This window comes from Oryzias latipes, chromosome 24, assembly GCF_053564925.1.
Source record: "Oryzias latipes strain Hd-rR chromosome 24, Olatipes_Hd-rR_3.1".
NCBI classification, from domain to species: Eukaryota; Metazoa; Chordata; class Actinopteri; order Beloniformes; family Adrianichthyidae; genus Oryzias; species Oryzias latipes.
In genome coordinates, this window is record NC_136260.1 from 11,267,030 (window position 1) to 11,287,858 (window position 20,829).

Consider the following 20,829-nt stretch of genomic DNA (forward strand, 5'->3'; position numbering starts at 1 on the left):
GTGACGCCATGGCGCCCCCTACTGAATATTCTTTGCCATTGCATCAACAACGAACTCCTTTTTTTTTCTTCATCTCCTTCTTACCTAAAAGTTGTGCAAGGGACAACAAAAGCTAATGAATTTAGCTTTTAATGCTAAAGGCAACCCAAAGGGTCTTTTAAAAACCCAAATATATTATTCAATATATGCAAAAGTGCAATGAAAGATAGAAACCTTTTTTTATATTTTGGTGTTTTGATAAGTGTTTTGAAATCTATCCTTTTATTCATCTACCATTTATCCAGAGCTAAGACATGGGAGCTGCAGTCTATGCAGAGATGCCCAGATCCCCCTCACCACAGAAATGTCTTTCAGTTCTGCCAAGGGAATGCCAAGGAGTTCCCAGGTCAAAGGATATAGGAGATGCTGGGGCCACATCAACAGGCAACCTGGTGGAGCAGCCACTTTACTCCAAGCCTCTCTTGAGTAACCAAGATCCTCACCTTTAAGATAGCACCCAGTCACTTTGAGAAAGGAAGTCATTTTAGCCGCTTTTATCTCCGGTCTCCTTTTGCTGACCATCCCAAATGATGATCAAAAGTGAAGGTAGAAACTTTGCTTTTCACCCCTTCACTCCTTCTTGAGGAGTCACAAGGAATTGATCCGGTGACTGCATCACAATATTTTCTGTCCTCATTGGTGAACAAGACCCTGAACTACTTAAATTATTCTACTTTGAGGGGGAGCCCTCCACTTGTCAGAGAGGGTAAATCATCTTTTTCTGGTCCAAAATCATGGCCACTGACTTAGAGATGCTTTTTCTCATTCCAGCTGCTTCACACTCGACTGTGAACTGCCCCAGTGTACACTGAAAGTTCTGGTTTGTCCCAACCAAACAACATCATCTGCAGAAAACTGAAATGAAATCCCAAGGTTCCTAAACCAGACTCCCCCCAGGTCCCTGGTTGCACCAAGAAATTCTGCCTATTACATTTTAAAAAAAGAACTGGTGACACAGGGTGTTTCTGTCAGAGTCTGACATGCACTGAGAAGAGGTTTGATGTACTGCTATGAGAACCAATCTTCTGTTCTGGTGAGTACTGGTTCCATATTTGAATGTCGACAAACCTTAAAAAACCCTCTGCGTGAGGTGTGAATCTGATCAGCTGTTCTACAACCGCAAGGAAAACTGTGTCAGAGGTTCAACTTTCGGCTGAACTTCTCCCTGTAGTTGGAGCACACACTCTGGTCCCCCTTGCATGAAAAGAAAGACCAGCATACTGTGGACTGGTCCACTACTGCATCCTCAGCCTGCATAATTAATAAAAAGATGTAATTTCTGGTTACAAAGACAAGAGTTCACACTTTTTTTTTACTCTCATGTAAAATTTTATTCCTTTTTTTTTCACAATCCAGCATGGGTTCTCAAGTACACTTAGATGTTTCACACTCATAAAGCTAAGCAGTGCATAAACTGTATGCATTTCTCACTAACACCTTGAAGGTTATTACAGTCAGCCTGCCATAGCATACAGCTGATGTTGTTTAGGTGCTCTGTGATAGCTTTAGAGTCCCTATGTTTATATTTAAATGCCCCCTGCAACCCAACACGCCACTTTTAGAAACTGTTGTGCATGTGGATTTGTGGATACATGGATCTCTATGTGTTTTGCCAAATACACAAACACACCTCTTTAAAGGATCATGCAGCGTTAAAACGTTGAGACTGCTGTGTTGCTGCAAAGTGTTTTTTTGTTTTGATTTTTTAAAAGGGAGTCTTCCTCTTGCCTTTAAAAAAAAACAACGATCTTCTAAAAGGCAGACACTGCAACATCACACCCAGTGGCCTTCGTGGAAGACTGCAGATCAGCGGTTACATTATTTTTCCTGGTATTTGTAACCCATCTAATCAAGGAAATTGCATGTCTGGTTCTGATAAATATCAGCAGCTACTGTAAAAGGAAACTTCGTATAGATTTTCTCACCAAGGAGTAATCTGCGCAGCATGCTTCTTCTGCCGATTCTCCAACTATTCATCTGAGAGCACTGCATCTTAAAGCAATTGAAACTTTTTCTCACATAGAAAAAAAAGCTTTTCCTCTGTTGCAGCATGGCTTGTGATTCTCCGATGTAAAACAAATCATGCTTGATAAAGTTTTTTATTGTGAAGGGGTTGAAAGGAAGGAGGTAGGGTTCATTGGGAGAGTTCATGAAGTCGATATCTAAAGAGGGAGAAAGAAGATGCTTTGAAAGGGCGGAATAAAAACAGTCTGAATTAGCCAGCAGTCATGCTTTCATGTTAGCTTTATAGCCCTCCAGAGTTTAGACCTCAGTGCTCACGCACACACAAACACACACAAAAACAGACATCCATCTTCATTTGCTCCCTCTGAACCTGCATCTTCCTTAGGGGATGGCGCTAGAAGGCATCTGGTGAGAAGGTCCATTCTGGAAGCAGTAGGCCGCCTTGGCTGACAAGTCTCAAGTCAATCCAGTCTGTCTAAACATTCAGCAAAGTACAAAACCAGCTCTGAAGGGCTTCATACGTCGACCGCTTCGAAGACTGGGAAAGCAGCTCCCTCATCTTCCTCCGCTCCTTGTTTCTCTCTTTCCTTCTGCTCCATCCCTTCACTTCGTCTTTCTCCATGCTCTGAGGCATGCGGGTAGTCCTGGGACTTTCCCAGTGACTCCACGGATAAGCTTCGACCAGACAGGATGCTACTCAGGCTGAACTGCCGGGCACCTCTGGGATGGGTTTCAATTTCCACGCGAACTTCTATATTACTTCTTTCCCTGAAACACACATGATAAGTCGCATTACTTCTATACCTACATTTCTTGAACATTTTTGTACATCAAACAGACTGGAGTCTAGGACACAAGTTCTGAAAATATAAGATAAGAGTATGAGATAGATGCATGCCTTACCTCAGACTGTGTTCTTCAGTGTCTTCCGGCCTGCTGTCAGGCACCACTTCGCAGTCAGACTGGCTGTCCTGCTGGGTGTATCCATGCCTTTTTGCAAGTTCCTCCAATCCCACAAATCGGTTTGGCTCTGGAGGCGTCGTGCTCGTGCTTGGGGTGGCGTCCAACTCATGTACACTGACTCTAACTTCCTCGATGGTCGTGTCATTGACCGTTGCATTGCTCTGACCCGTCCAGTGGTCACTGACTACATGAGAGAATAGAAGGTCTATAAGAGAAGTTGAAATTCCGATCAGATCAGGAAGGAATGTTGGGAGGGAATTACTGGATTATTTCTGTGACAAAAACTTTCTGAACCCTGTACTCACAGCTGGCTAAATCTTCCAGCTGGATTTTGTGATTTTCAGGGGGTTCACTCTGCGGCCGACACCAGCCATTTCTACAAAGGGACATAGGAACGACTCCATAGACATAAGTCAGCATTAGAGGCACACCCACACCTGTAAGAAAGCACAGCAAAGACTTGGGATAAATTTCCTTTTAATGATTTGGAAAAATAATCTTTATTGTAAATAAATAAAATTGTTTTTCAAAAATCAAATTAAGGTAAGCTTTATAGGTGATATAATAAAAAAAATCCCTAAAAAATTTGTAAAATAAATGTTTCCACTTTACAGTAGAACCTTCACAGTTCTTTAATTTTTCTATTTTAAACAAAAAAGTCTAAACATTTTGTTAGTCAAAATGTTTATGTGCGATGGGTTTTTTCCCTGTTGCGTGAAGCACTCTCACTGATAGAAGCTGCAAGACACTCAAGTCTAAGAAATATCTGAGTATATCAGTGAAATATGACTGACTCATTGAAGATTTACTTCCAATATTTACTTTTGTAGATTAGATAAAATAATTCACACATCTTCACTTTACAATGTGCAGCATCCATTGTCCAAAAAGGTATTTTTCAGCCAAGAATAAAGAAGAGTTGAATTTTGTGCAAAACGTCACCAACTAGCAAGTAATCCTACATTACATTAGCTATATGTTAATTATTTTTGTATAATAATGATATATTTAAAATTTTAAATTAACTCTTCAGGTGAACCTCTTGATTCAAAATTTTTGCAATGACAAAAAACAACCACAAGAGAGAGCTGTTTCTTTCTTGCTGTTGAAATGACATTGAAATAGCAGCCAAAAGATGTAAGAAAAAAATCTGTTTATTAAATTTAGATTCATGTAATTTTGACACTAATGGAACCCAGTTCAGAATCCAAACAGCGACAGGCTAAAAAAAAGTCATTTAAGTTTTTACTGAAAAGTCTAAAATATTGGGTTAAAAATACAACAAAATAAACAGAAAATCCAAACAAGGTAGACTCACAAACTACATTTTAAATTTATTTTAAATCTGAGATTATTATTTTTAGAATCTTTACAGAAGTACCTTTATTTTTTTTAAAAAGTCCAACTAGAATAATCAGCAGCCTCACTGTGTGGCGCGATTATGCAAGCTAAATCTGTGATAGGAATTTGGGGGACACAAAATAGAGTGGCAAGCGAGTGAGGAGACATCATTAACACAGCAAGAATACTGGGCTGCTATTGACTCAGCAGTGGGGTGAAGCCAGGGCAAGAGGATGAGCCAGCCAACCAAAAAATTCACAGGGAGAGCACTGAATGCAGGAGACTGTGTGTGTGCATGTGCATTCATGCACGTCAGACAAAAAGCGGAGGGAAAAAAAGGAAAAGTGCTTGGAACAAAGTACAAGGTTTTACCACAGTATGCAAAACAAAGGAGAAATAAGAAAACTGTCAGAAAAAGAATGTAAAGAGCTGCAGATAGAGGACTGCAAGGAGGTTGATTACAGTGCAGCTGAATGCATGTCTGAAGCAGAGGAGGACCCGTCAGTGCGCAGTGCAAGGATGGCTATGACTGCAGAGAAAAGCTGCTGAGGATTTGTGTCAGTCTTTTACATTACCTACTGCTGAGAGGAGGCATGAGTCATCACAGTTTGTGAGGGTAAAAGACATCATATTGTATGTTTGGACACAGGAACCTGTTAGCCTGAGAGTGCTTGAAAACTCATGCCTCTACTGCAGGGTCACAGTTAAACAAACAGGAACTGCTTTGTGCTTGCGGGGATACCAGAGAATGTTACTGACAGGACCACGAAGGTCAGGAGGAGTCGTATAACAACTCCAAGTAGTCTCTGCAGAGTGCACTGGTGACTTAAATCCCATTTAGTTAGTCTATGGAGGTTAATTAGTTTTGGATTAAGGCGCTTCTTTCTTTGTTGTTATTCAAGTGTCGGAGACCTCCTTTAAAGACCTATTCCAATGAAAATTGCGGATGTTTTTGTGGCATTTTTCTGATGATGGAGAGTATGTATAAAGAAAATTAAGCTTAAAATTGCATTTCTAAGAATTTCTTTATTTAAATTGTTGTGAATCAGGAGCAGACAAGAAAATTGTGTTTAAAAAAGAGCGTATTTGTTCCCTGCTCTGCTCCTTCTGATTCATCCACTTTTAGACGACTAGATCCATGTAGGTCTCAAGTTTCCTCACCTGAGCTGGAATCTGGCTCAAAATTGTACAACTGGATAGCTCCAGTATTTCTCGGGATTTTTGTTGCACCGTTAATGTTAGGTTGGGGGTGTGATGGGCTTTAAGCTAGCAGGAGAGCATGTAAACAGAGAGCTCTCAGGAGGGGAAGAGGGCGGGGTTGCTCCGCACCAACGCTCCCATCCATAACTCTGAGGTGAATTTCTAATGAACACCTGCTGCTCTGCAGAAATTAAGTTCTAGAAAACGACAATGACCTTCTTTTGAATTTGGTAAAAACAGTATATTTGTAATTAAAAGACCACTGAGAATGCATTAAAACAGCAACAAAAAAAAGATCAGAGTAGCTCTTTAAGACCATCTGGAGGCATTGTTATTGTAAAAGCCAAGAAACCAGCTACTTTAGAAATTGAAATGCAGACGTGACTGCCCAGCAGGCGGATTTCCTCTATCTGCTATACTGTGCAGGTGTCAGGGGGGTCCTGGCTACCACTGCTGCTTCGGCGGGGGTCTTGGTGTGTGGATGACCAGGCACTCTTCCTCCACTACAGCAAAACATGAACACTCACCCGAGCACAGGCGCTAGCTCACCTTTGCACGAATAGTGTGTGTGACTGAATGAAATGTTTCACGTGTTGGTTTATGCTCAAGCATGTGCTTGTGAATTGTTGTTGTATTGTGTACATGTTATGTTATGTTTGTGAAGGTTTTTGGAGCCAACAGGTATGTTTGTAACATTTGAATGTCTGTGTGAACAGTTATCCCCCACCCCACCCCCGGCCTTCTATAACCATCCTTAATCCCCCTTTGTCCCCCCTTTCTTTTGTGCCATCCCTCTCTCCCCCTCTACAACATCCCTCTCTCTTCTTCCCTCCTCTTCTTTTCCATCCAGTCCAACAAATAATGATTACAAATATAATCAAAATATATATAAATATAAATAAAGTTTAGCCTAAATTACAAAAGAGGTTAATTCATTTATACACCTTGTGAATCAGAAGATTCATAACCTCCTCTTGTAACCGTAAAATATGTCCAACACAAGAGGAATAGAGCTCTTATCAGATAGTTCAGCTGTTGGACAGGACAAGTAAGAAAAAAAATTAAAATCCCAAAGTTTTCTCTTAGAAAAGCATATTTATTGCAATTTCTACATCAGCTGTTCCTTAACAGGGTACAATTGATTACAACATGATAACATTATGCATAGCCATATGTTTTTTGTAAGACCACTTTTGTATGTTGTGGGCAAAAGGCAAAAGCTTTAATTTACTGCTAAAATTAAAAAAAATGTCTGAATTCCCTCATTACTCACTACTTAGTGCACTACACAGGATGTCGTTTTTTTCAGGGTGTCTAAATCTGCCGTTCCAAAGCCCTGAAAATTTCCCAGAAGTCTCTGCGTAAAACTTGTGTGCATCGATGCTCACTCGATAGGCAAATATAGACCACAATTTAACGCTTTTGTCCAATTTGTCATTTGAAAAAAAACTATTTTAATGTCTATTTTATAAATAGTGTGTTCCTCTTCAGAACATAGTGGATTCATAAATATACTTTGTAAAATGCTCAAATTTATTAGTTTTTACTTCCTATTTGGCATTTAAAAAACTGAGTAGTGAGGATTTCTAAATTGCTTCAAAGTCCAGGGCACTACAGTCTTTTAGACGTTAAGGAGGTGTTGGTGAATTCAGACAAAACCTGTGAACATTCATTCTTTTTCTTTTTTAAATCCAGGACAGATAGTGATTTTTATGAGTTTGTTCTTACCCACAGTGACAGCTGCTATGACTGGCGACACAAACACTGACATCATCACCCCGCTCGCCACAGTCAAGTAGTGCTTACTTCCTGAGATATTGTTTTTCTTACAGCGACCGTGGACCTGTGAGGTAATGAGTCAAGCATAAATTACACCATGGAAATTTCATTTGGTCTGTTCTGTTGTTCTCCATCCTGCAACCACTCATTCATGCTCACCAATGCGTGTATTTAAGCAAACATGAGGAAAAGGAGGGCTTGCGTATGCTGACACAAAGACAAATGACAATATTCAGTGTTGTAAGTTTGGCTCACTGTTGGTTTCCAAAGAATTTGTTTTTTAGCTGTAAAACTACTTGACATGGTAAATTAAAAACTCTTTTTCTGTGTATTATTAACTAATACATTTTACATTTAATATAAAATAACACTAGAAAATGAACTCTGTCTTATTTTGCGGATTTGGACCTTATCAGTCAAAAAGCTCAACGGAAGGACGCAAGAAAAACTAAATTTTGCTACCGTCACTGACCTTGCGGCCCATGTAGATTGGTATTCCCACAATGATGACCGGAATGGCAATGCCTGCCATGAGGGAGATGACCACAGGTGCCCCAAGCAACATGCCCACCTGCCACAGTATCTTGCGTGTTTGAGACCACGGTTTCTTCCCCCAAAATGTACATCCCGAGGGGCTGAAAAACATACTTGATACTTGACTGAAACATAGAGAGTCTGCCTAAATTGTTCATTTTTTCCATTAGGTCCAACTTTTTTTTAACTTCAACAATAGGATTCACTTTATCATTATGAATACTACTGTTGGGACAGTTATTATAGTTATCACGGATGACAATTAATCCAAAAGATTTAAAGAAAAGTTCCCTTAAGAGCTGGAATACTACCGTTGTGAAAATTGAGTGCAGCACAAACACAGCAACATGCAGAAGAAAAATAGAGTTATTAAAATGACAAATTGGCAAAAAGGTGAGAGTGAATTCCTTCTAAGTGGATAGAAAGTGGAAAGTTAACTACTTAGAAAAGTGGGATTAATCATAACGCACTGATGCACAAAGCTAAACAGTTCACTTTGAGTTGATAAAGTTGATAAACCTGTATACTATCATCAGACTGTGTTATGCTCTGGTAACAGTTTGAGTGATGACTGATTTGACTTATTTCTTGGGCATAGAAATGTCTATGTATCAGTGCACGCTCCTCTGTTCAGAAACTGTAAAGCATCTCTGAGAAGAGACATCTTGGCATCTTGATTGACATGTTCTTGTGCGTGGGAGCGGAACAATGTACCTGAGGTAGTGCACGTCAGTGATCTCCTGCATACACAGCCAGCAGAACTGGCAGGCACAGACAGTGCAGTTCATGCGATTACAGCTGCCGTCATTGGTCTTCATGATGTAGGCACCACAGCGGGGACATGCTTTGATCTCCTCTGCATCTGCAAAGGAATCAGCATGGCAAAGATTTGTATCTGCACCTTACCAACAGAAAAGACTTGTGCAGAACTGTTCTTGCATAGGAGCAACCCATCTGCTTTATGTTGACTGGAAATCCATCCATTCATTCATTCAAAACCCAACTAATCCCTTTTGGGGTCACCAGGTTGCTGGGGCTTATCCCAGCTACTGTTGGGTGAAGGCAGGGTACAATTTAACAGCTGAAAGTCTGTTGCAGAGCCACACAAACACTCACATTCACATCCAAGGACAATTTAGAATCATGGACAGAACATGTAAACTGCACACAGAAAGGTATCAGCCAAGAATTGAACCAGGCCTTTCTTGCTGTGAGGCGGCCTGAGACTGAAAATTTGAATCTTAATTTCACCAACTCGACTAGTTGAGTTTAACAAAATCCAGTCTTACCTCCTCCAGCTTCTTCATTGAAGACATACAAAGTGGGATCGTTGCTGCCTGAGGTATGGCGGGCTCGCTGACGCCGGGCCTGGTCACACGTCTGGTTGGGGTGCCACAGCTGCCGACAGTGGTAACAGAACTCTGTGTCGCATCCCTCACGGCCACAGCTCAGCTTGGGACACTCAGCACAGCCATAGGCTATCACTGCATAGCTGAAGGGATACAGTGATGCAATGTAAGGCTCCCTCCACACTGCTGACTTAACAGGTCGATGACACTGAAAAAACTCACAGCAGCTTCAGTTTGATTTAAAAGCCATAAAAAGAAAGCTGACGTCTTTGGAGACAAGCCCGTTTTTCAAAAGTGACACACAAGAGTGTTTAATATACAGGAGACTGTGTGAGTAATAATCCAATATAGTAAAACTGACAGTGAGTGATTTTCCAGCCTCAGTGATGCAGCTTTACCTAGAAAAATTACTCAAAAGACCTGATGTCATTTTTTACACTGACATTTGCAACCTGGTCTGGTTTCTATGCTCAACAAAATCAATAAGGCAGGGGGCCCAGTATTCAAGAAAGGTTGAATATCTGTGTAAACAATGTACTAACCGATAAAGAGTGTTGAGCGTAATCTTTTGAAAATTTTAAAGGCACCCTCCATTATGTTGTCCTCTTAAAATTCTACAAAAATAAAAGCTTCCTGATGAATTTTAGTTTTACTTAAAGATCCATTCAGATGAAAATTGTGTTTTTAAATTATTTTTTAAATTAAACTATTTAAAAAAAAGATAAAACTCTTATTGAATGCTCCTGTAGTCAAAAGATGTCATAGCTGGTAACCAGTGGCGGCTACTGGTCTGTCGGAGAGGGGAAGCTCATTTTCGGCTACATCATAAAATTGTCTATTTAGTTATAACTAAATTCTGCCCTGCGTTCCTTTTCAAGAAAATGGTCTGTGACCCTGTCGTACCAACTAGGAGTCTTTTCAAGTGACTTGACCAATGTCCTCTCAAAGGCCAGCAGAGCTAGGCTGCTTAAACGGCCTTGGCCCATTGTGTTTCGGGTGTAAGACTTGAGTCGCTTTAAACAGGAGAAGCTCCTTTCTACACCTGCAGATGTAGCTCCAATTGTTGCCACTAATGAGAACAGTTTGTGAAGCTGAGCCATTGCACTGTCCAACTCCATGTCTTTAAGGAACACCAAGTAATCATACAGCTTTCCCCCGTTACCCTGTTACGACGCTAGCCTAGCCTACTAATGTAATATGAATGAATGAATGAATGAATGAATGAATGAATGAATGAATGAATGAATGAATAAATGAATGAATGAATGAATGAATGAATGAATGAATGAATGAACGATCTAAAAAAATTTATCAAACTCTGTAAAACTGAAACAAGGAACGTGGTGTATAATTGTGTGAAATGTATGATGAAAATCAAGCAAGCAAATATCAAATAAATAGGTTGCAGCAGTTTTCATTTCGAATGAACTTGAGAAATCCGCGATGGGACTGAGTGCGAATAGCTTCAGTGATTCCTTATAGTACAGAATCTCTGTCAGTCAAAAGGAGACGCAGTCTTTCGACAGACCCTCCAATCATCACGCAGAAGCTCGGAGTCCAGGCCAGCCCACTCCCCACTCCCCATTCACCCCCAGAGACGCTGAGCGTCCGTGGGCGGGACATAATCGCAGCGTTTATCCAATGACCGTCTTGTTTCGAAGCGCTGAAAAAAAACGTTCAAAGCAGCCCCATTGAAGTCAATGGACGCTGGGCTTCAATAGGGAAATGCACTGTGACGCTGCGAGAATGTATGAGAAGGAAACAGAGTCAGACGACCTGCTATATGTCACTGATTCTGAACGAACTCGTATTTGAGATGAACGTTTTCTAACGCATTTTTAGTCAATAAAATGTTAATACATGAGTACATATTTGACCATTAATTTTGTGACATTATAAGGGAAGCCGAGCTTCCCTTGCAGTCTTAAAGAAATCATCACTGCTGGTAACATGTATCAAAGTAAATTAACAATTTATATATGTTATCCCTGGAAAAATTTGTGAAATTCTTAAGCAGTGTTGATCAGTGAATAAAAGTATGTTTGTTTATGTTGTCCAAAGGTACTCGGTCAGGTAACCCAGTATTTTTTGATACTCAGAACTGCACAGTAGAGAGGGAAGACACTGGCGAGGGCACATCAACTATTTATCTTCCAATCAAATGACTAATTCAGACAAGAATTTAAGTTTTTCCTGAGTTTAAATTGTCAAAGGGAATTGTATTTTGTATTTCTCCAGTTGGTTGTGAGGGCTTACACCGAACCCAAGAAATCTATATTTCTGGCAGAGTGTATAGGTTGGAACATTTCAGATTTTATTGGGAAGTGCTTGAGAACTAGTGTCACATAGCCCTGAAGGTTTATGATTTAAATTAATCGTTAAAATGTTTATGTTCAGGATTACAGACTAAAGAAACAAGGTAGGTTTTAAGAACAAAAACCCAGAGAGAAAAAGAGAGTAGAAATAAAAGAACTGACCAAATACGGTTGATCCCAGGCATTATACACAACAAGGGTAGAAGAACTTTTAAAAGAAAAGTCCGGTCTCACAGTAGAAACAGTCAGAAAAAAAGTTTTGCAAATGCCAAAGATGCTTTAACCAGACAAAATTTCAATGAATCTCTACTTACACAAATAGATGTTGGACTCTTTATCTTTCATTAAAAAAAGGCCAATTCTATTTTCTTAATCAATAAACCACTGGATCTTTAATATCATGAATGTTGGTTCAAACTTTAGGAAAATATTAGTGCAAAATAAACCGAACCATTGATTCGGAAACAATAACAGTACAAGACAGAAAGTATGACAAGTAAAACCTAAAATAAAAAAATAAAAAAAGTCAAATAAAAGCCTAAGTGGATAAAAGCTTTAAACTAGGTCATTTATTAGAAAATTTGAACCAAGCTTAAAAATCCTCCTAGTTCATGCATTTATTGATCAATTAACTGAAAAATCCCTTGCAGTTTTTATGCTTTTTAACTTGATTTTGACAGGGGGAACATTTCACATAAAAGCAGACTTTTTTTTCAAGCAAGCTTTATGTCTAGAGGCTTTGTGTGAAAAAACTTTTCTTATTTAGTTTGTTTCCTAAATAAGAAAAGTTGGTTGTATATATAGAGTAAATAATAAGCCTTTTTTGTTTGTTTTACCTAAAGTCTAAGTCTAAATTAAGAAATAAATGGTAGAAGACAAAAGCCTCACCTGCAGTCAGGTGCAGGGCACCAGCGAGTATCCGGATCCGCAGCAAGGAAACGCCTCAGCTGGTACTCCTCAAACCTTTCCAGCAGTGCGCTGTCGTCCAAAATGGCACGAACATCAAGCGGTGCCAAAGTTTCAGGGCACTGCGGGCAGGCGATGCCCACCCTGCTCTCTGAAATCTCGATGCGCAGGTACTGGCGAAGGCAGTCCGAGCACGCCCTGTGGGAGCAGGAGCTGAGTCGTGGGAAATGGCAGCGCGGTTGACTGAGCAGGCACAGCGGGCATTCCTCCAGGTGTTCATCTAGCAGCTTGTCCTGGCTGCAGGAGGAGAGGGACAGGACACCCGTGGACTCACTGCTGACCCTGCCCACACAATCTTCAGGGGCAGCATCTTTCTCACAGAGCTGAGCAGCTGCTGGCACACCATCTGTTTTTGCTTTTCCTGCTCTTGTGGCTTGTGATCCTCCATCATCCTCGGCTGACAGACTGAGATCCTGAAAAGAAAGTAAAGTTTAACAGTCAGAGTCATGTAAAAAAACATTAGTCTTATTATATGTATTAATAGTAAATGGACTGTATTTGGATGAGCAGATAATTTAAAAAAGGAGAGCTGTCTTGCCTGCTCTGGGTGTGCGCTTGGTGTTAGGGTTATTGCCACCTCATCTTTCAGACACATCTCCACAGGCTTCTCAGATCTCGCCTCCGACTTGGGCTTTCGGCTGAAGAAGTTTAAAAAGCTCAGGGGCCCCGTCTGCTGCTTGGGCCTCTTCATGATGAAGAAATAGAATGGGGGAAGCAGCAGAGGAGTTTGATCCAAAGACCATGAGAGGGATGAGGAAGCCTGAGTGTATGTGTGTGTGTGTATTTGTGTGTGGGCGGTTAAGCGCTGCAAAAGTTGTGGAGCTGAACGGCTGCTGCAGGAAGGAGGAGAGTGGAAGACACACTGAGGGAGAGGACGGAGAGAAGGTAATCCCTGCCTGAGGGGAGCATCACTAACTTGGAGCCTTTCCAAGATCAGTTCTTGTGGTTCCGTTATTTCCCTCCCGTCTCCTGTTCCTCCACGTTTTCTTCGTCCACATGCACTGTAATGCCCAAGGTGTAAAATCACCCTTTAACTGGTGGACTGTGCATCGTCCTAGCCTTCCTTTGCATTGACAGAAGTCTTTTGTCCTAAAAAAACAAACAGAAAAATGTTTCAACCATGGAAACAAGATCATCAACTAGTCATTACATATTTATTTTCATCATTCTTGCCTTTTATAGTTTCAAAGACTTAAATAATCTTGTCATCTGAAACTGAAGAAACTGAGTTCGGATTGGATAGAACTGCCCCAGAGCGTGCTGAACATATTGCAGCGGGCTTGAACAAAGGTTGGAGCCGTGAGACACAAAGGCTGGATGGATGAGAGCGCTGACTGGCTGACAGGGAGGGCTGAGGGGACGTGGAGGGTAAGGCAGAAACGGGGAGGGCCACAGGCAGCACAGGCAACTCATTCTGCCTCTATTAAGAAGCTGCAAGCTTTCACAATCAGGCTCAGAGAGCAAAGAGAGCATGAGATGATGCACAAGCCTAGACTTACAGAAATACCCACTTCTATGGTGCTTTGTCAATTCAGACTTTAGTAATTAATAGGAGACAATTATAGATTATAATCGATAAAATCCTGAAAAACTGGAAATCCTGCCAAGTACATTTATGCAAATTCTAAATAAATCAATATTTCATGTCATACATTCACAGTAACTTAAAGAACATTTCACTTAGATTGAATAACTTGTTTTTGGACAGTTTATCTTAAAAGTAGCACAAAAAAATCTTTCATTTGTTAATAACAAGCAAAAATGTCCTACATTGCATATCCATTTATTCAAAATAAAAGACTCAGTAAAATGTTGCCTGTCAGGTTGTTGTGTCTTCTATTAATAAAGTTTATTTAAGTTATTTTAAGTGAGACACATAGACTTGGAAAGGCATAAAATGTTTGCAGTGAGATGCAGGACATGAGATCCTGGATTTACCTAACATTGCACTAGTAAACATGAATACCAGGCCTTGAAGCCGCAAATCATTATATTTAGTTATTTAAAATTCAAAAAATGTGTTTTTTGGAACATTACATAATGATCAGAGCTAGTTTTTGAAAACCTTTTTTCACTATGATACAAAGTTACTGGTAAACATGACAGATTTAATGACACAGGTGATGAGCAATCAGAATAATATATAATTAAATTCAAAGGTAAAACTTTTCACACATCCAATTTTACTTATTGGTTTAGGGAAAGACAACCCCCAAATGATAGAATTTAAGAATGACTTTCACAACCTTTTTTAAAAGGTTCATATGATCTGTCCAGTCAGAAACTATACCTCATCTTTAACTTTTTTTTAAATAACATATCTTTGCGTTTATGCTTAATCTATCACATAGGTAACATTTATTTCCCTTTTTATTATTTATATGATAGAAACTGGGAGGAAGTGTGCTGGAGAGCAGGATTTTGCAAGATGGATCTAATTTTAGGAGCTTTTATTCATGTAAAACGAGTCCTGCACAAAATACCTTCTATTAGCAAATCTTAAACTATTTCATTGGAACTTCTGTATCCAGTGGCTGACCTCAAATGAAGATCTAACTTCTGTGATAATAGTCGAGGTGCAGGCTATTTCTAAAAATTAAAAACAACTGTGAACTTTTCCTTTTGAAAGCTTTTTGCAAACAGTGAGCATCTTATTTCTTGCTAAACTTGCTTATGAAACATATAAATGTACACTCATTTCAGCATGTTTGTCATGTAAAAACAAAAAAAAACACTTACAATTATAGTGTTCACAATGAAAAGCCCAGAGCTTTTAAACCAATTAGTTTCCATCAAACATCAAGGCTAAACTTAACGAATGTATATAAACTGTGGACTGACTTAGAGAAGATGCCACAGTGGGGTGTGTAAAGACATACCGTAAGTAATATCTACATGTGTCCATGTGGCAAAATGTAACAATTTTTGGAGACAAAACGTGTTTGAATTGTAGGACTTGAATTGTTGCTGACCTACGACAGGCTGGCGACTTGTCCAGGGTGCACCTTGGTGTCGCCCAATAGTAGCTGGGACAACGCCGGGACCCCATGACCCCAAAAGGGATGTAGCAGGTTAAGATAAAGAATGGATGAATTGTAGCTGCATTTTATTTTCCCATTCATTTTCTATTAGCTTACTTGGGGTCAGGTGACCTTTCAGTTTCTTCCGTAAAGAAAAAACATGCCGGATCTCACCGTAGAAAATTAATGGGAAAGTAAAACGTAGGCACAACACCATTCAAAACACATTTATTTAAAATTCCTACATTTTGCCCAATGGACCAACACAGGTATGACACTGTTTGGAATGAGACTGGGTTGTTAAGGGGGATAAAGCTGTCATTTCTTTATGGAAAAGTGACTTTCAGCATTAACAAATAAACACATGCTCTGACGAAAACTGTCAAATATGGATATGTTTGGGAAAGTTACCCAATTTCAGCTTTTAGAATGGAGTCAAGGTTTCAGGAAAGTTAGTTTAAGCATCTTTCTATTGTTTCTGCTCAACCACAGCAACTGCTGAACTTTTCCTACTGCTGTACTTATTTCAGCAGATCATAGGTGGGCTCAAAAACCTACTTTTACTTATATTATTCAGGCCTTAAATAAAAAAATGAACAGAAAAAATCTCTGATTCAGATGGAAACACCATTAAAAAAGTACATTTAAGATTCACAAAAACTGAAAAATCAACTAACATTTTAATTTAGTCTTTTTAGATAAAAACTAAGGAGTTGTGCAAAAAAAATGTGTCATCATTACGGACATGATCCTCTGGAAGGCTAACTAATGATGAAACAGTGGACAGGAAGGGAATGAAGGAAACAAGACTTCGGCCGTCGTTAATGCCGTTCCTCAGAAAACACATGGGAGTGGAGACAAACATTGCCAGAGATGGACACAGATGGAGGGAGCAGATCCGCAGTTTACACATTAATGATTTTCTTTTCCAGTGTGTTTGTGACGTTTAGCAATTAACCGGGTTGTTGGGACTTGAGTCTGTTGACGTATGACACTTTTAGCTTTACAAATACAAACATTAAATCTCAAATCCTTTGTGTGAAGTGAAAAAAATATGTTGTAAAAGTTTTGAGAAATAGATTTGAACACCTGGTTCTAGAAAAACTATTTAATTTATGCTGTTTTCTTTGTCCATTTTTTTAAGTTCATCCAAAAAACTTTGAAAAATAGTTAATAACAATGTGTTTCTCCGATGGTATAATTGTGTAAGACTAATTTTTTTTATTGTGGATCAAATGTATTTTATGAAGAAACTGACTCATTTTACTTGAGTTTTTTGTCCATCCAGCCATCTCACAAACCCGTTTTGTCCCTTTCGGGGTCACAGCAGTCTGACGCACGCAGGGCCACAATCACACACCCATACACACTCGTATTCACACCTAGGGACAATTATCATATAAAGCATGTCTTTGGATAGTGGAAGGAAGTCGGAGTCCCCGGAGAAAACCCACATTTTTTTTATTTGTTTTAAATATATTTAAAGTAAAGAAAAACGACTTTTCTTTTAGATTCAATTGACTCTCATCCATTTCCCAGTTGGAACAATACTTAATTGTGTTGTGAAACAGATCTTTACTGCCCTTTTACATACACACACACACACACACACATATATATATATATATATATTTGTTAAGTTGGTGCACATACAGTTGTGAGAGAAAATGGTTATATATTAAAGTTTTCCCGCACAATTGTATGTGGGCAGCTGTAAGGAATGAGACTTTGGGAAATACACAAAACATGAAGTTCAAATGTTCTTGCTAAACAAAGACATCTAAATGTTGATTGTTGTATTTATGATCAAAACTTTAATGTTTTAAACTTTACAAATGCTCTATTATGCATTGCAAGCAAAGACCCACCATTTCTTTTTTTGACATTTAAATGTTCTACCATAGAAAAATTTAAAAGACAGTAAATTGAGAGCCAGTAATAATAATAGCAAAAATTTCCAATGAGAAATTATGTGCTTTTCCTTTCTTATCTCTGACTCTTACATCATCAAAACTAAAAGGTTTATCAGGACTGCAGCTGTGCAGTCAATTGTTTAAAACTCAGCGAAATAAAGGCATTGCCTTGCAAAAGAAGCCCAACATCCAGCCAAAAGAACACTTGGATTTGGCTAACACCCATCTTTATTCAACTTTTAGGAAAATGCTTATACGGTTGAGCATGATATGCAGATATTACCTGTAAGATGCTTTGAGTCAGTAAGTTCAGCTAGGTGCAGATGGTGTAACAAAAGCCAGGTGCTTCCTAACAACCCAGGAGTTTATTATGGTGAAAAAACATTATGAGCTCCTAGCCTGATCGCACCAATAGCCATCAGAAGAAATTGGTTGCCATGGAGCAAAAACTGTTTATTATTATTATTTTAGAAAACCATATCAAATTTGTATTTCTTACATATAAAACAGAGGTGAAAACATGAGACTGTAATATTTAATTGAGAGTAATGTTGCAATGATGTTTCAAGGAGAACTTGTTCCAATAAGCTGCTTTACTCAAATCTGATTTAAATGCAGTTAGCCTTGTTTTGTGCTTTGTGGTTTTGATTTCACCAGAACCTTCCTGTAGTATAAAATGACAACAACAGATGGTGTTGTTATACAAATCTGCCCTTGCTTTGCAGAATTAAAGCTGAATACATACTTATAGCCGAAATCAGTGAAACAAACAGCTTCTACAAGGACTTTTTTTATGAACACCTGTTAACAATCTATTTATTTGCATTGGGTCATTTTTTTTTAAAATATATACAATCGATTAAAAAATAATAAAAAGTATCCGGGCAGATGTCCACATCAGCAATGCGGGTTTTAGAGGAACGAGAGTGACCCCAGCTTGGACGCTCACGCTCATGCGCTCCAAAGCCTCTGACCAAAACATTCAGTTTCTGCCACAATGCTCCACTTGTTTATCTTTAATGACTGAGTGCTGTTTCATATAAGCCATAATTCTGCATAATTAGTCCTCCGAAGAATAAGAAAAGAAATCAATCAACTTACAAATGTCTAATTTTTTTTGAAAGGCAGTCGCACGATATATCGCAGTTATAAAAGGTTTTACGCGTTTTTACGCATCATTTTAATCTTTTATGGATGGGTTTGTCCAGCGCATCAGTCTGTAGTTGCAGGGAGTGGCAATTTTTTTAGGCAAAGTAGTCGCATTCACCTCTGTTTATAACACAGGTACGAGGATAACCAATGAGTTTCCATCTGAAAATAATCTCAGGTGATGAAACCAGCTATTATAATAACATCTATTGCGTAAATGGTTTCTTACCTCCCTGTGCGGTTCTGTCTCCTCGCCTAGTATTAGCGACAGCTGGCTCCTCCCCTCCTAGATCCAACACTACCACGGAAATCTCCGAACATCGCCTCTTGATTGCTTAAGAAATTAATATAAGCCACGGAGAAAACCGCCAAAGAGGCTGGCGTGGAGGTCAGGACCGACACGTATGAGATGCGCGCTGCAGGGGAAGACTTCAACCACGGCCTGATGTCGTGCGGCGGCCAGAGGGGAGGCTCACTGCAGTGACAACAACCAATCAAATGACGCAGAATCCCAGGATCCCCTATTCATAAATGCACAGCAGCGAGAGCAATGACACAATGAATTCAGGCTTCATGCACGGAATGTGTGTCGTGTGTCAGGTTGAAAATATTTTTTTATGAAAAGACAAATTTTATTCTATTCTATTCAAAAATGTAAGTGGGTTTGAACTATAATTTGCGTTAATTATTCGGTGAAGAGCAATTCTCAATCAGAAAGAACAGATATTTCTAACATGTTTTTTTATTTCTATTTTTTTTACTAATTGACTTTTATTCAGCTGCTCGGCCACCGTACATCTGGGCTGATTCCAATTTTAAATATTAAGTGTTTGCAGTTTTATTTATGATAAGGAAAACATCTGAATTGATGATGAGGGTTAATTTTATCCCCACTAATTCTCTCAAGTTTACTATATAAAAGGAAAAAATGTTAACTTTAATTTAAAAATATATATTTATTATTTCTGAATTCAGCATTTACCTAAAGTACTACACTTTAAATTAAATTGTTCAAATATTTTGTTTTGATCTTACTGGGAGAATTGTTTATCTTATTCTATTCTATCGTTTAGTGTTTCATAGGGCTACTATCTGTGGGCAAACAGCATGAATGATCTTTTCTTTTATGGGTCTGCTTTACACCGAAGAGAATTGTTGATTAAACCCGTAACCACATTAAGAACTCAACCCTGCTCTATCAATCCAGCTCCCTGCTTATAAACTACGACTACCAAGATTCAGTCGGGCATTGCAACCGGAAATTGTTTCCGAGTCGGAAACAGCCGAACGAGAACCAATACGTATACAATAAAGTCAGGCTTCATCCACCAGGTGCAACAAGGCATCCGGTTTGTGCATTAAAATTTCAAAGTAAAGCTAATTTATTAAGGAGGTAGTTTCAGGCAATGATTCATTGGAGGATGTTTTTGGATTGGAAAAAGCCAATGTGACAAGAGAAATCCCTCCCATGCAGACTTTTTACAGAGAGAATTTAAATCAGAAACCTTCTTCCTGTTAACAGTGCTTACCATCACACCAGCTTGTGTGTATTGGCTGCTAAAAAGCAGTCCAGAAAATACATATCAAAAGGATGATCACAGATGAATACGATGTAAAGGGAGATCAAATATGTCAAGAGTTGACTGCAGGAAATTTATATTTTGTTAATAATTGTCTGTCTTGATAAACAAAGAATGCAGCAGCAGTCAGAATGAACAGATGCTAAATGCACTGAGACGGTGTAACAAAGGGGATCTTTGGTAGTTTAGTTCATGTAGATTTGTCACTTAATCCTTTTTATTGCACAATTACACTTTAAAACATAAAGGTATGTAGATTTATGAATAGCACACAGTATTGTGCAGCTGTGCCATAGTGAGTGATAACACATTGATTTGTCTTCTTTTATCCCTAACCATGGTATAATACTTGGGGGGGGGGGGGGGGGGGGGGGTTGCCCTGTTACTAACTTTCTTTTTAGAGGACCTCTTGAACTTTACCCTAAATACGTAAAGAATAGAGTTAGAAGGGGTTTTCTCTGTTCTTTCATTATAAAGGCACATACTAATTTGATCAAATCATTGAACATTTCAAATGTTTGGCAAAATGTGTGTAAATTGTATATTTCATGATATATTTTAAGATAATTTAATTAGTTGAAAACTGTTTCCCAAAAGACAATATTGAACAGTTGACCTTTACACATTTGTAAATGTATGCCAATGTACCTAGTCAACAACAATAACACAAAGTAGATTACACTTACTGCTACCGTCATAAATTATTAATGTTGTTG

At 38.9% G+C, this 20,829-nt stretch overlaps 1 protein-coding gene across 2 annotated transcripts; it reads right to left on the reverse strand.

Annotated features, from left to right (window-relative positions):
• Positions 1-1,344: 1,344 nt before the first annotated feature.
• On the reverse strand, positions 1,345-19,090 carry si:ch211-278j3.3 (E3 ubiquitin-protein ligase RNF19A). Of its 2 annotated transcripts, none has more exons than XM_011491781.4 (10): positions 18,763-19,090; positions 12,990-13,540; positions 12,374-12,864; positions 9,111-9,313; positions 8,536-8,683; positions 7,760-7,922; positions 7,237-7,351; positions 3,273-3,404; positions 2,908-3,151; positions 1,345-2,772 (listed from the first exon to the last, which is right to left on the reverse strand). In XM_011491781.4, exons 2-10 carry the CDS (start codon positions 13,140-13,142, stop codon positions 2,520-2,522), a joined length of 1,902 nt encoding a protein of 633 aa, XP_011490083.1. In that variant the 5' UTR covers positions 13,143-13,540; positions 18,763-19,090; the 3' UTR covers positions 1,345-2,519. The 2 variants fall into 2 exon arrangements, with proteins under 2 accessions (XP_011490083.1, XP_011490082.1); XM_011491780.3 differs by having other exon boundaries at positions 2,908-3,172.
• Between the last annotated feature and the right edge of the window lie 1,739 nt (positions 19,091-20,829).

What these genes read in the sequence shown, in the direction of transcription:
- si:ch211-278j3.3 (XM_011491780.3), bottom strand. Translation starts at nt 13,142, where the DNA reads ATGAAGAGGCCCAAGCAGCAGACGGGGCCCCTGAGCTTTTTAAACTTC. An exon ending in CAAGCGCACACCCAGAGCAG is followed by an intron (nt 12,865 to 12,989) that starts GCAAGACAGCTC and finishes CTTTCTTTTCAG; the next exon opens with GATCTCAGTCTGTCAGCCGA. An exon ending in ACTGACGTGCACTACCTCAG is followed by an intron (nt 7,923 to 8,535) that starts GTACATTGTTCC and finishes TATGTTTTTCAG; the next exon opens with CCCCTCGGGATGTACATTTT.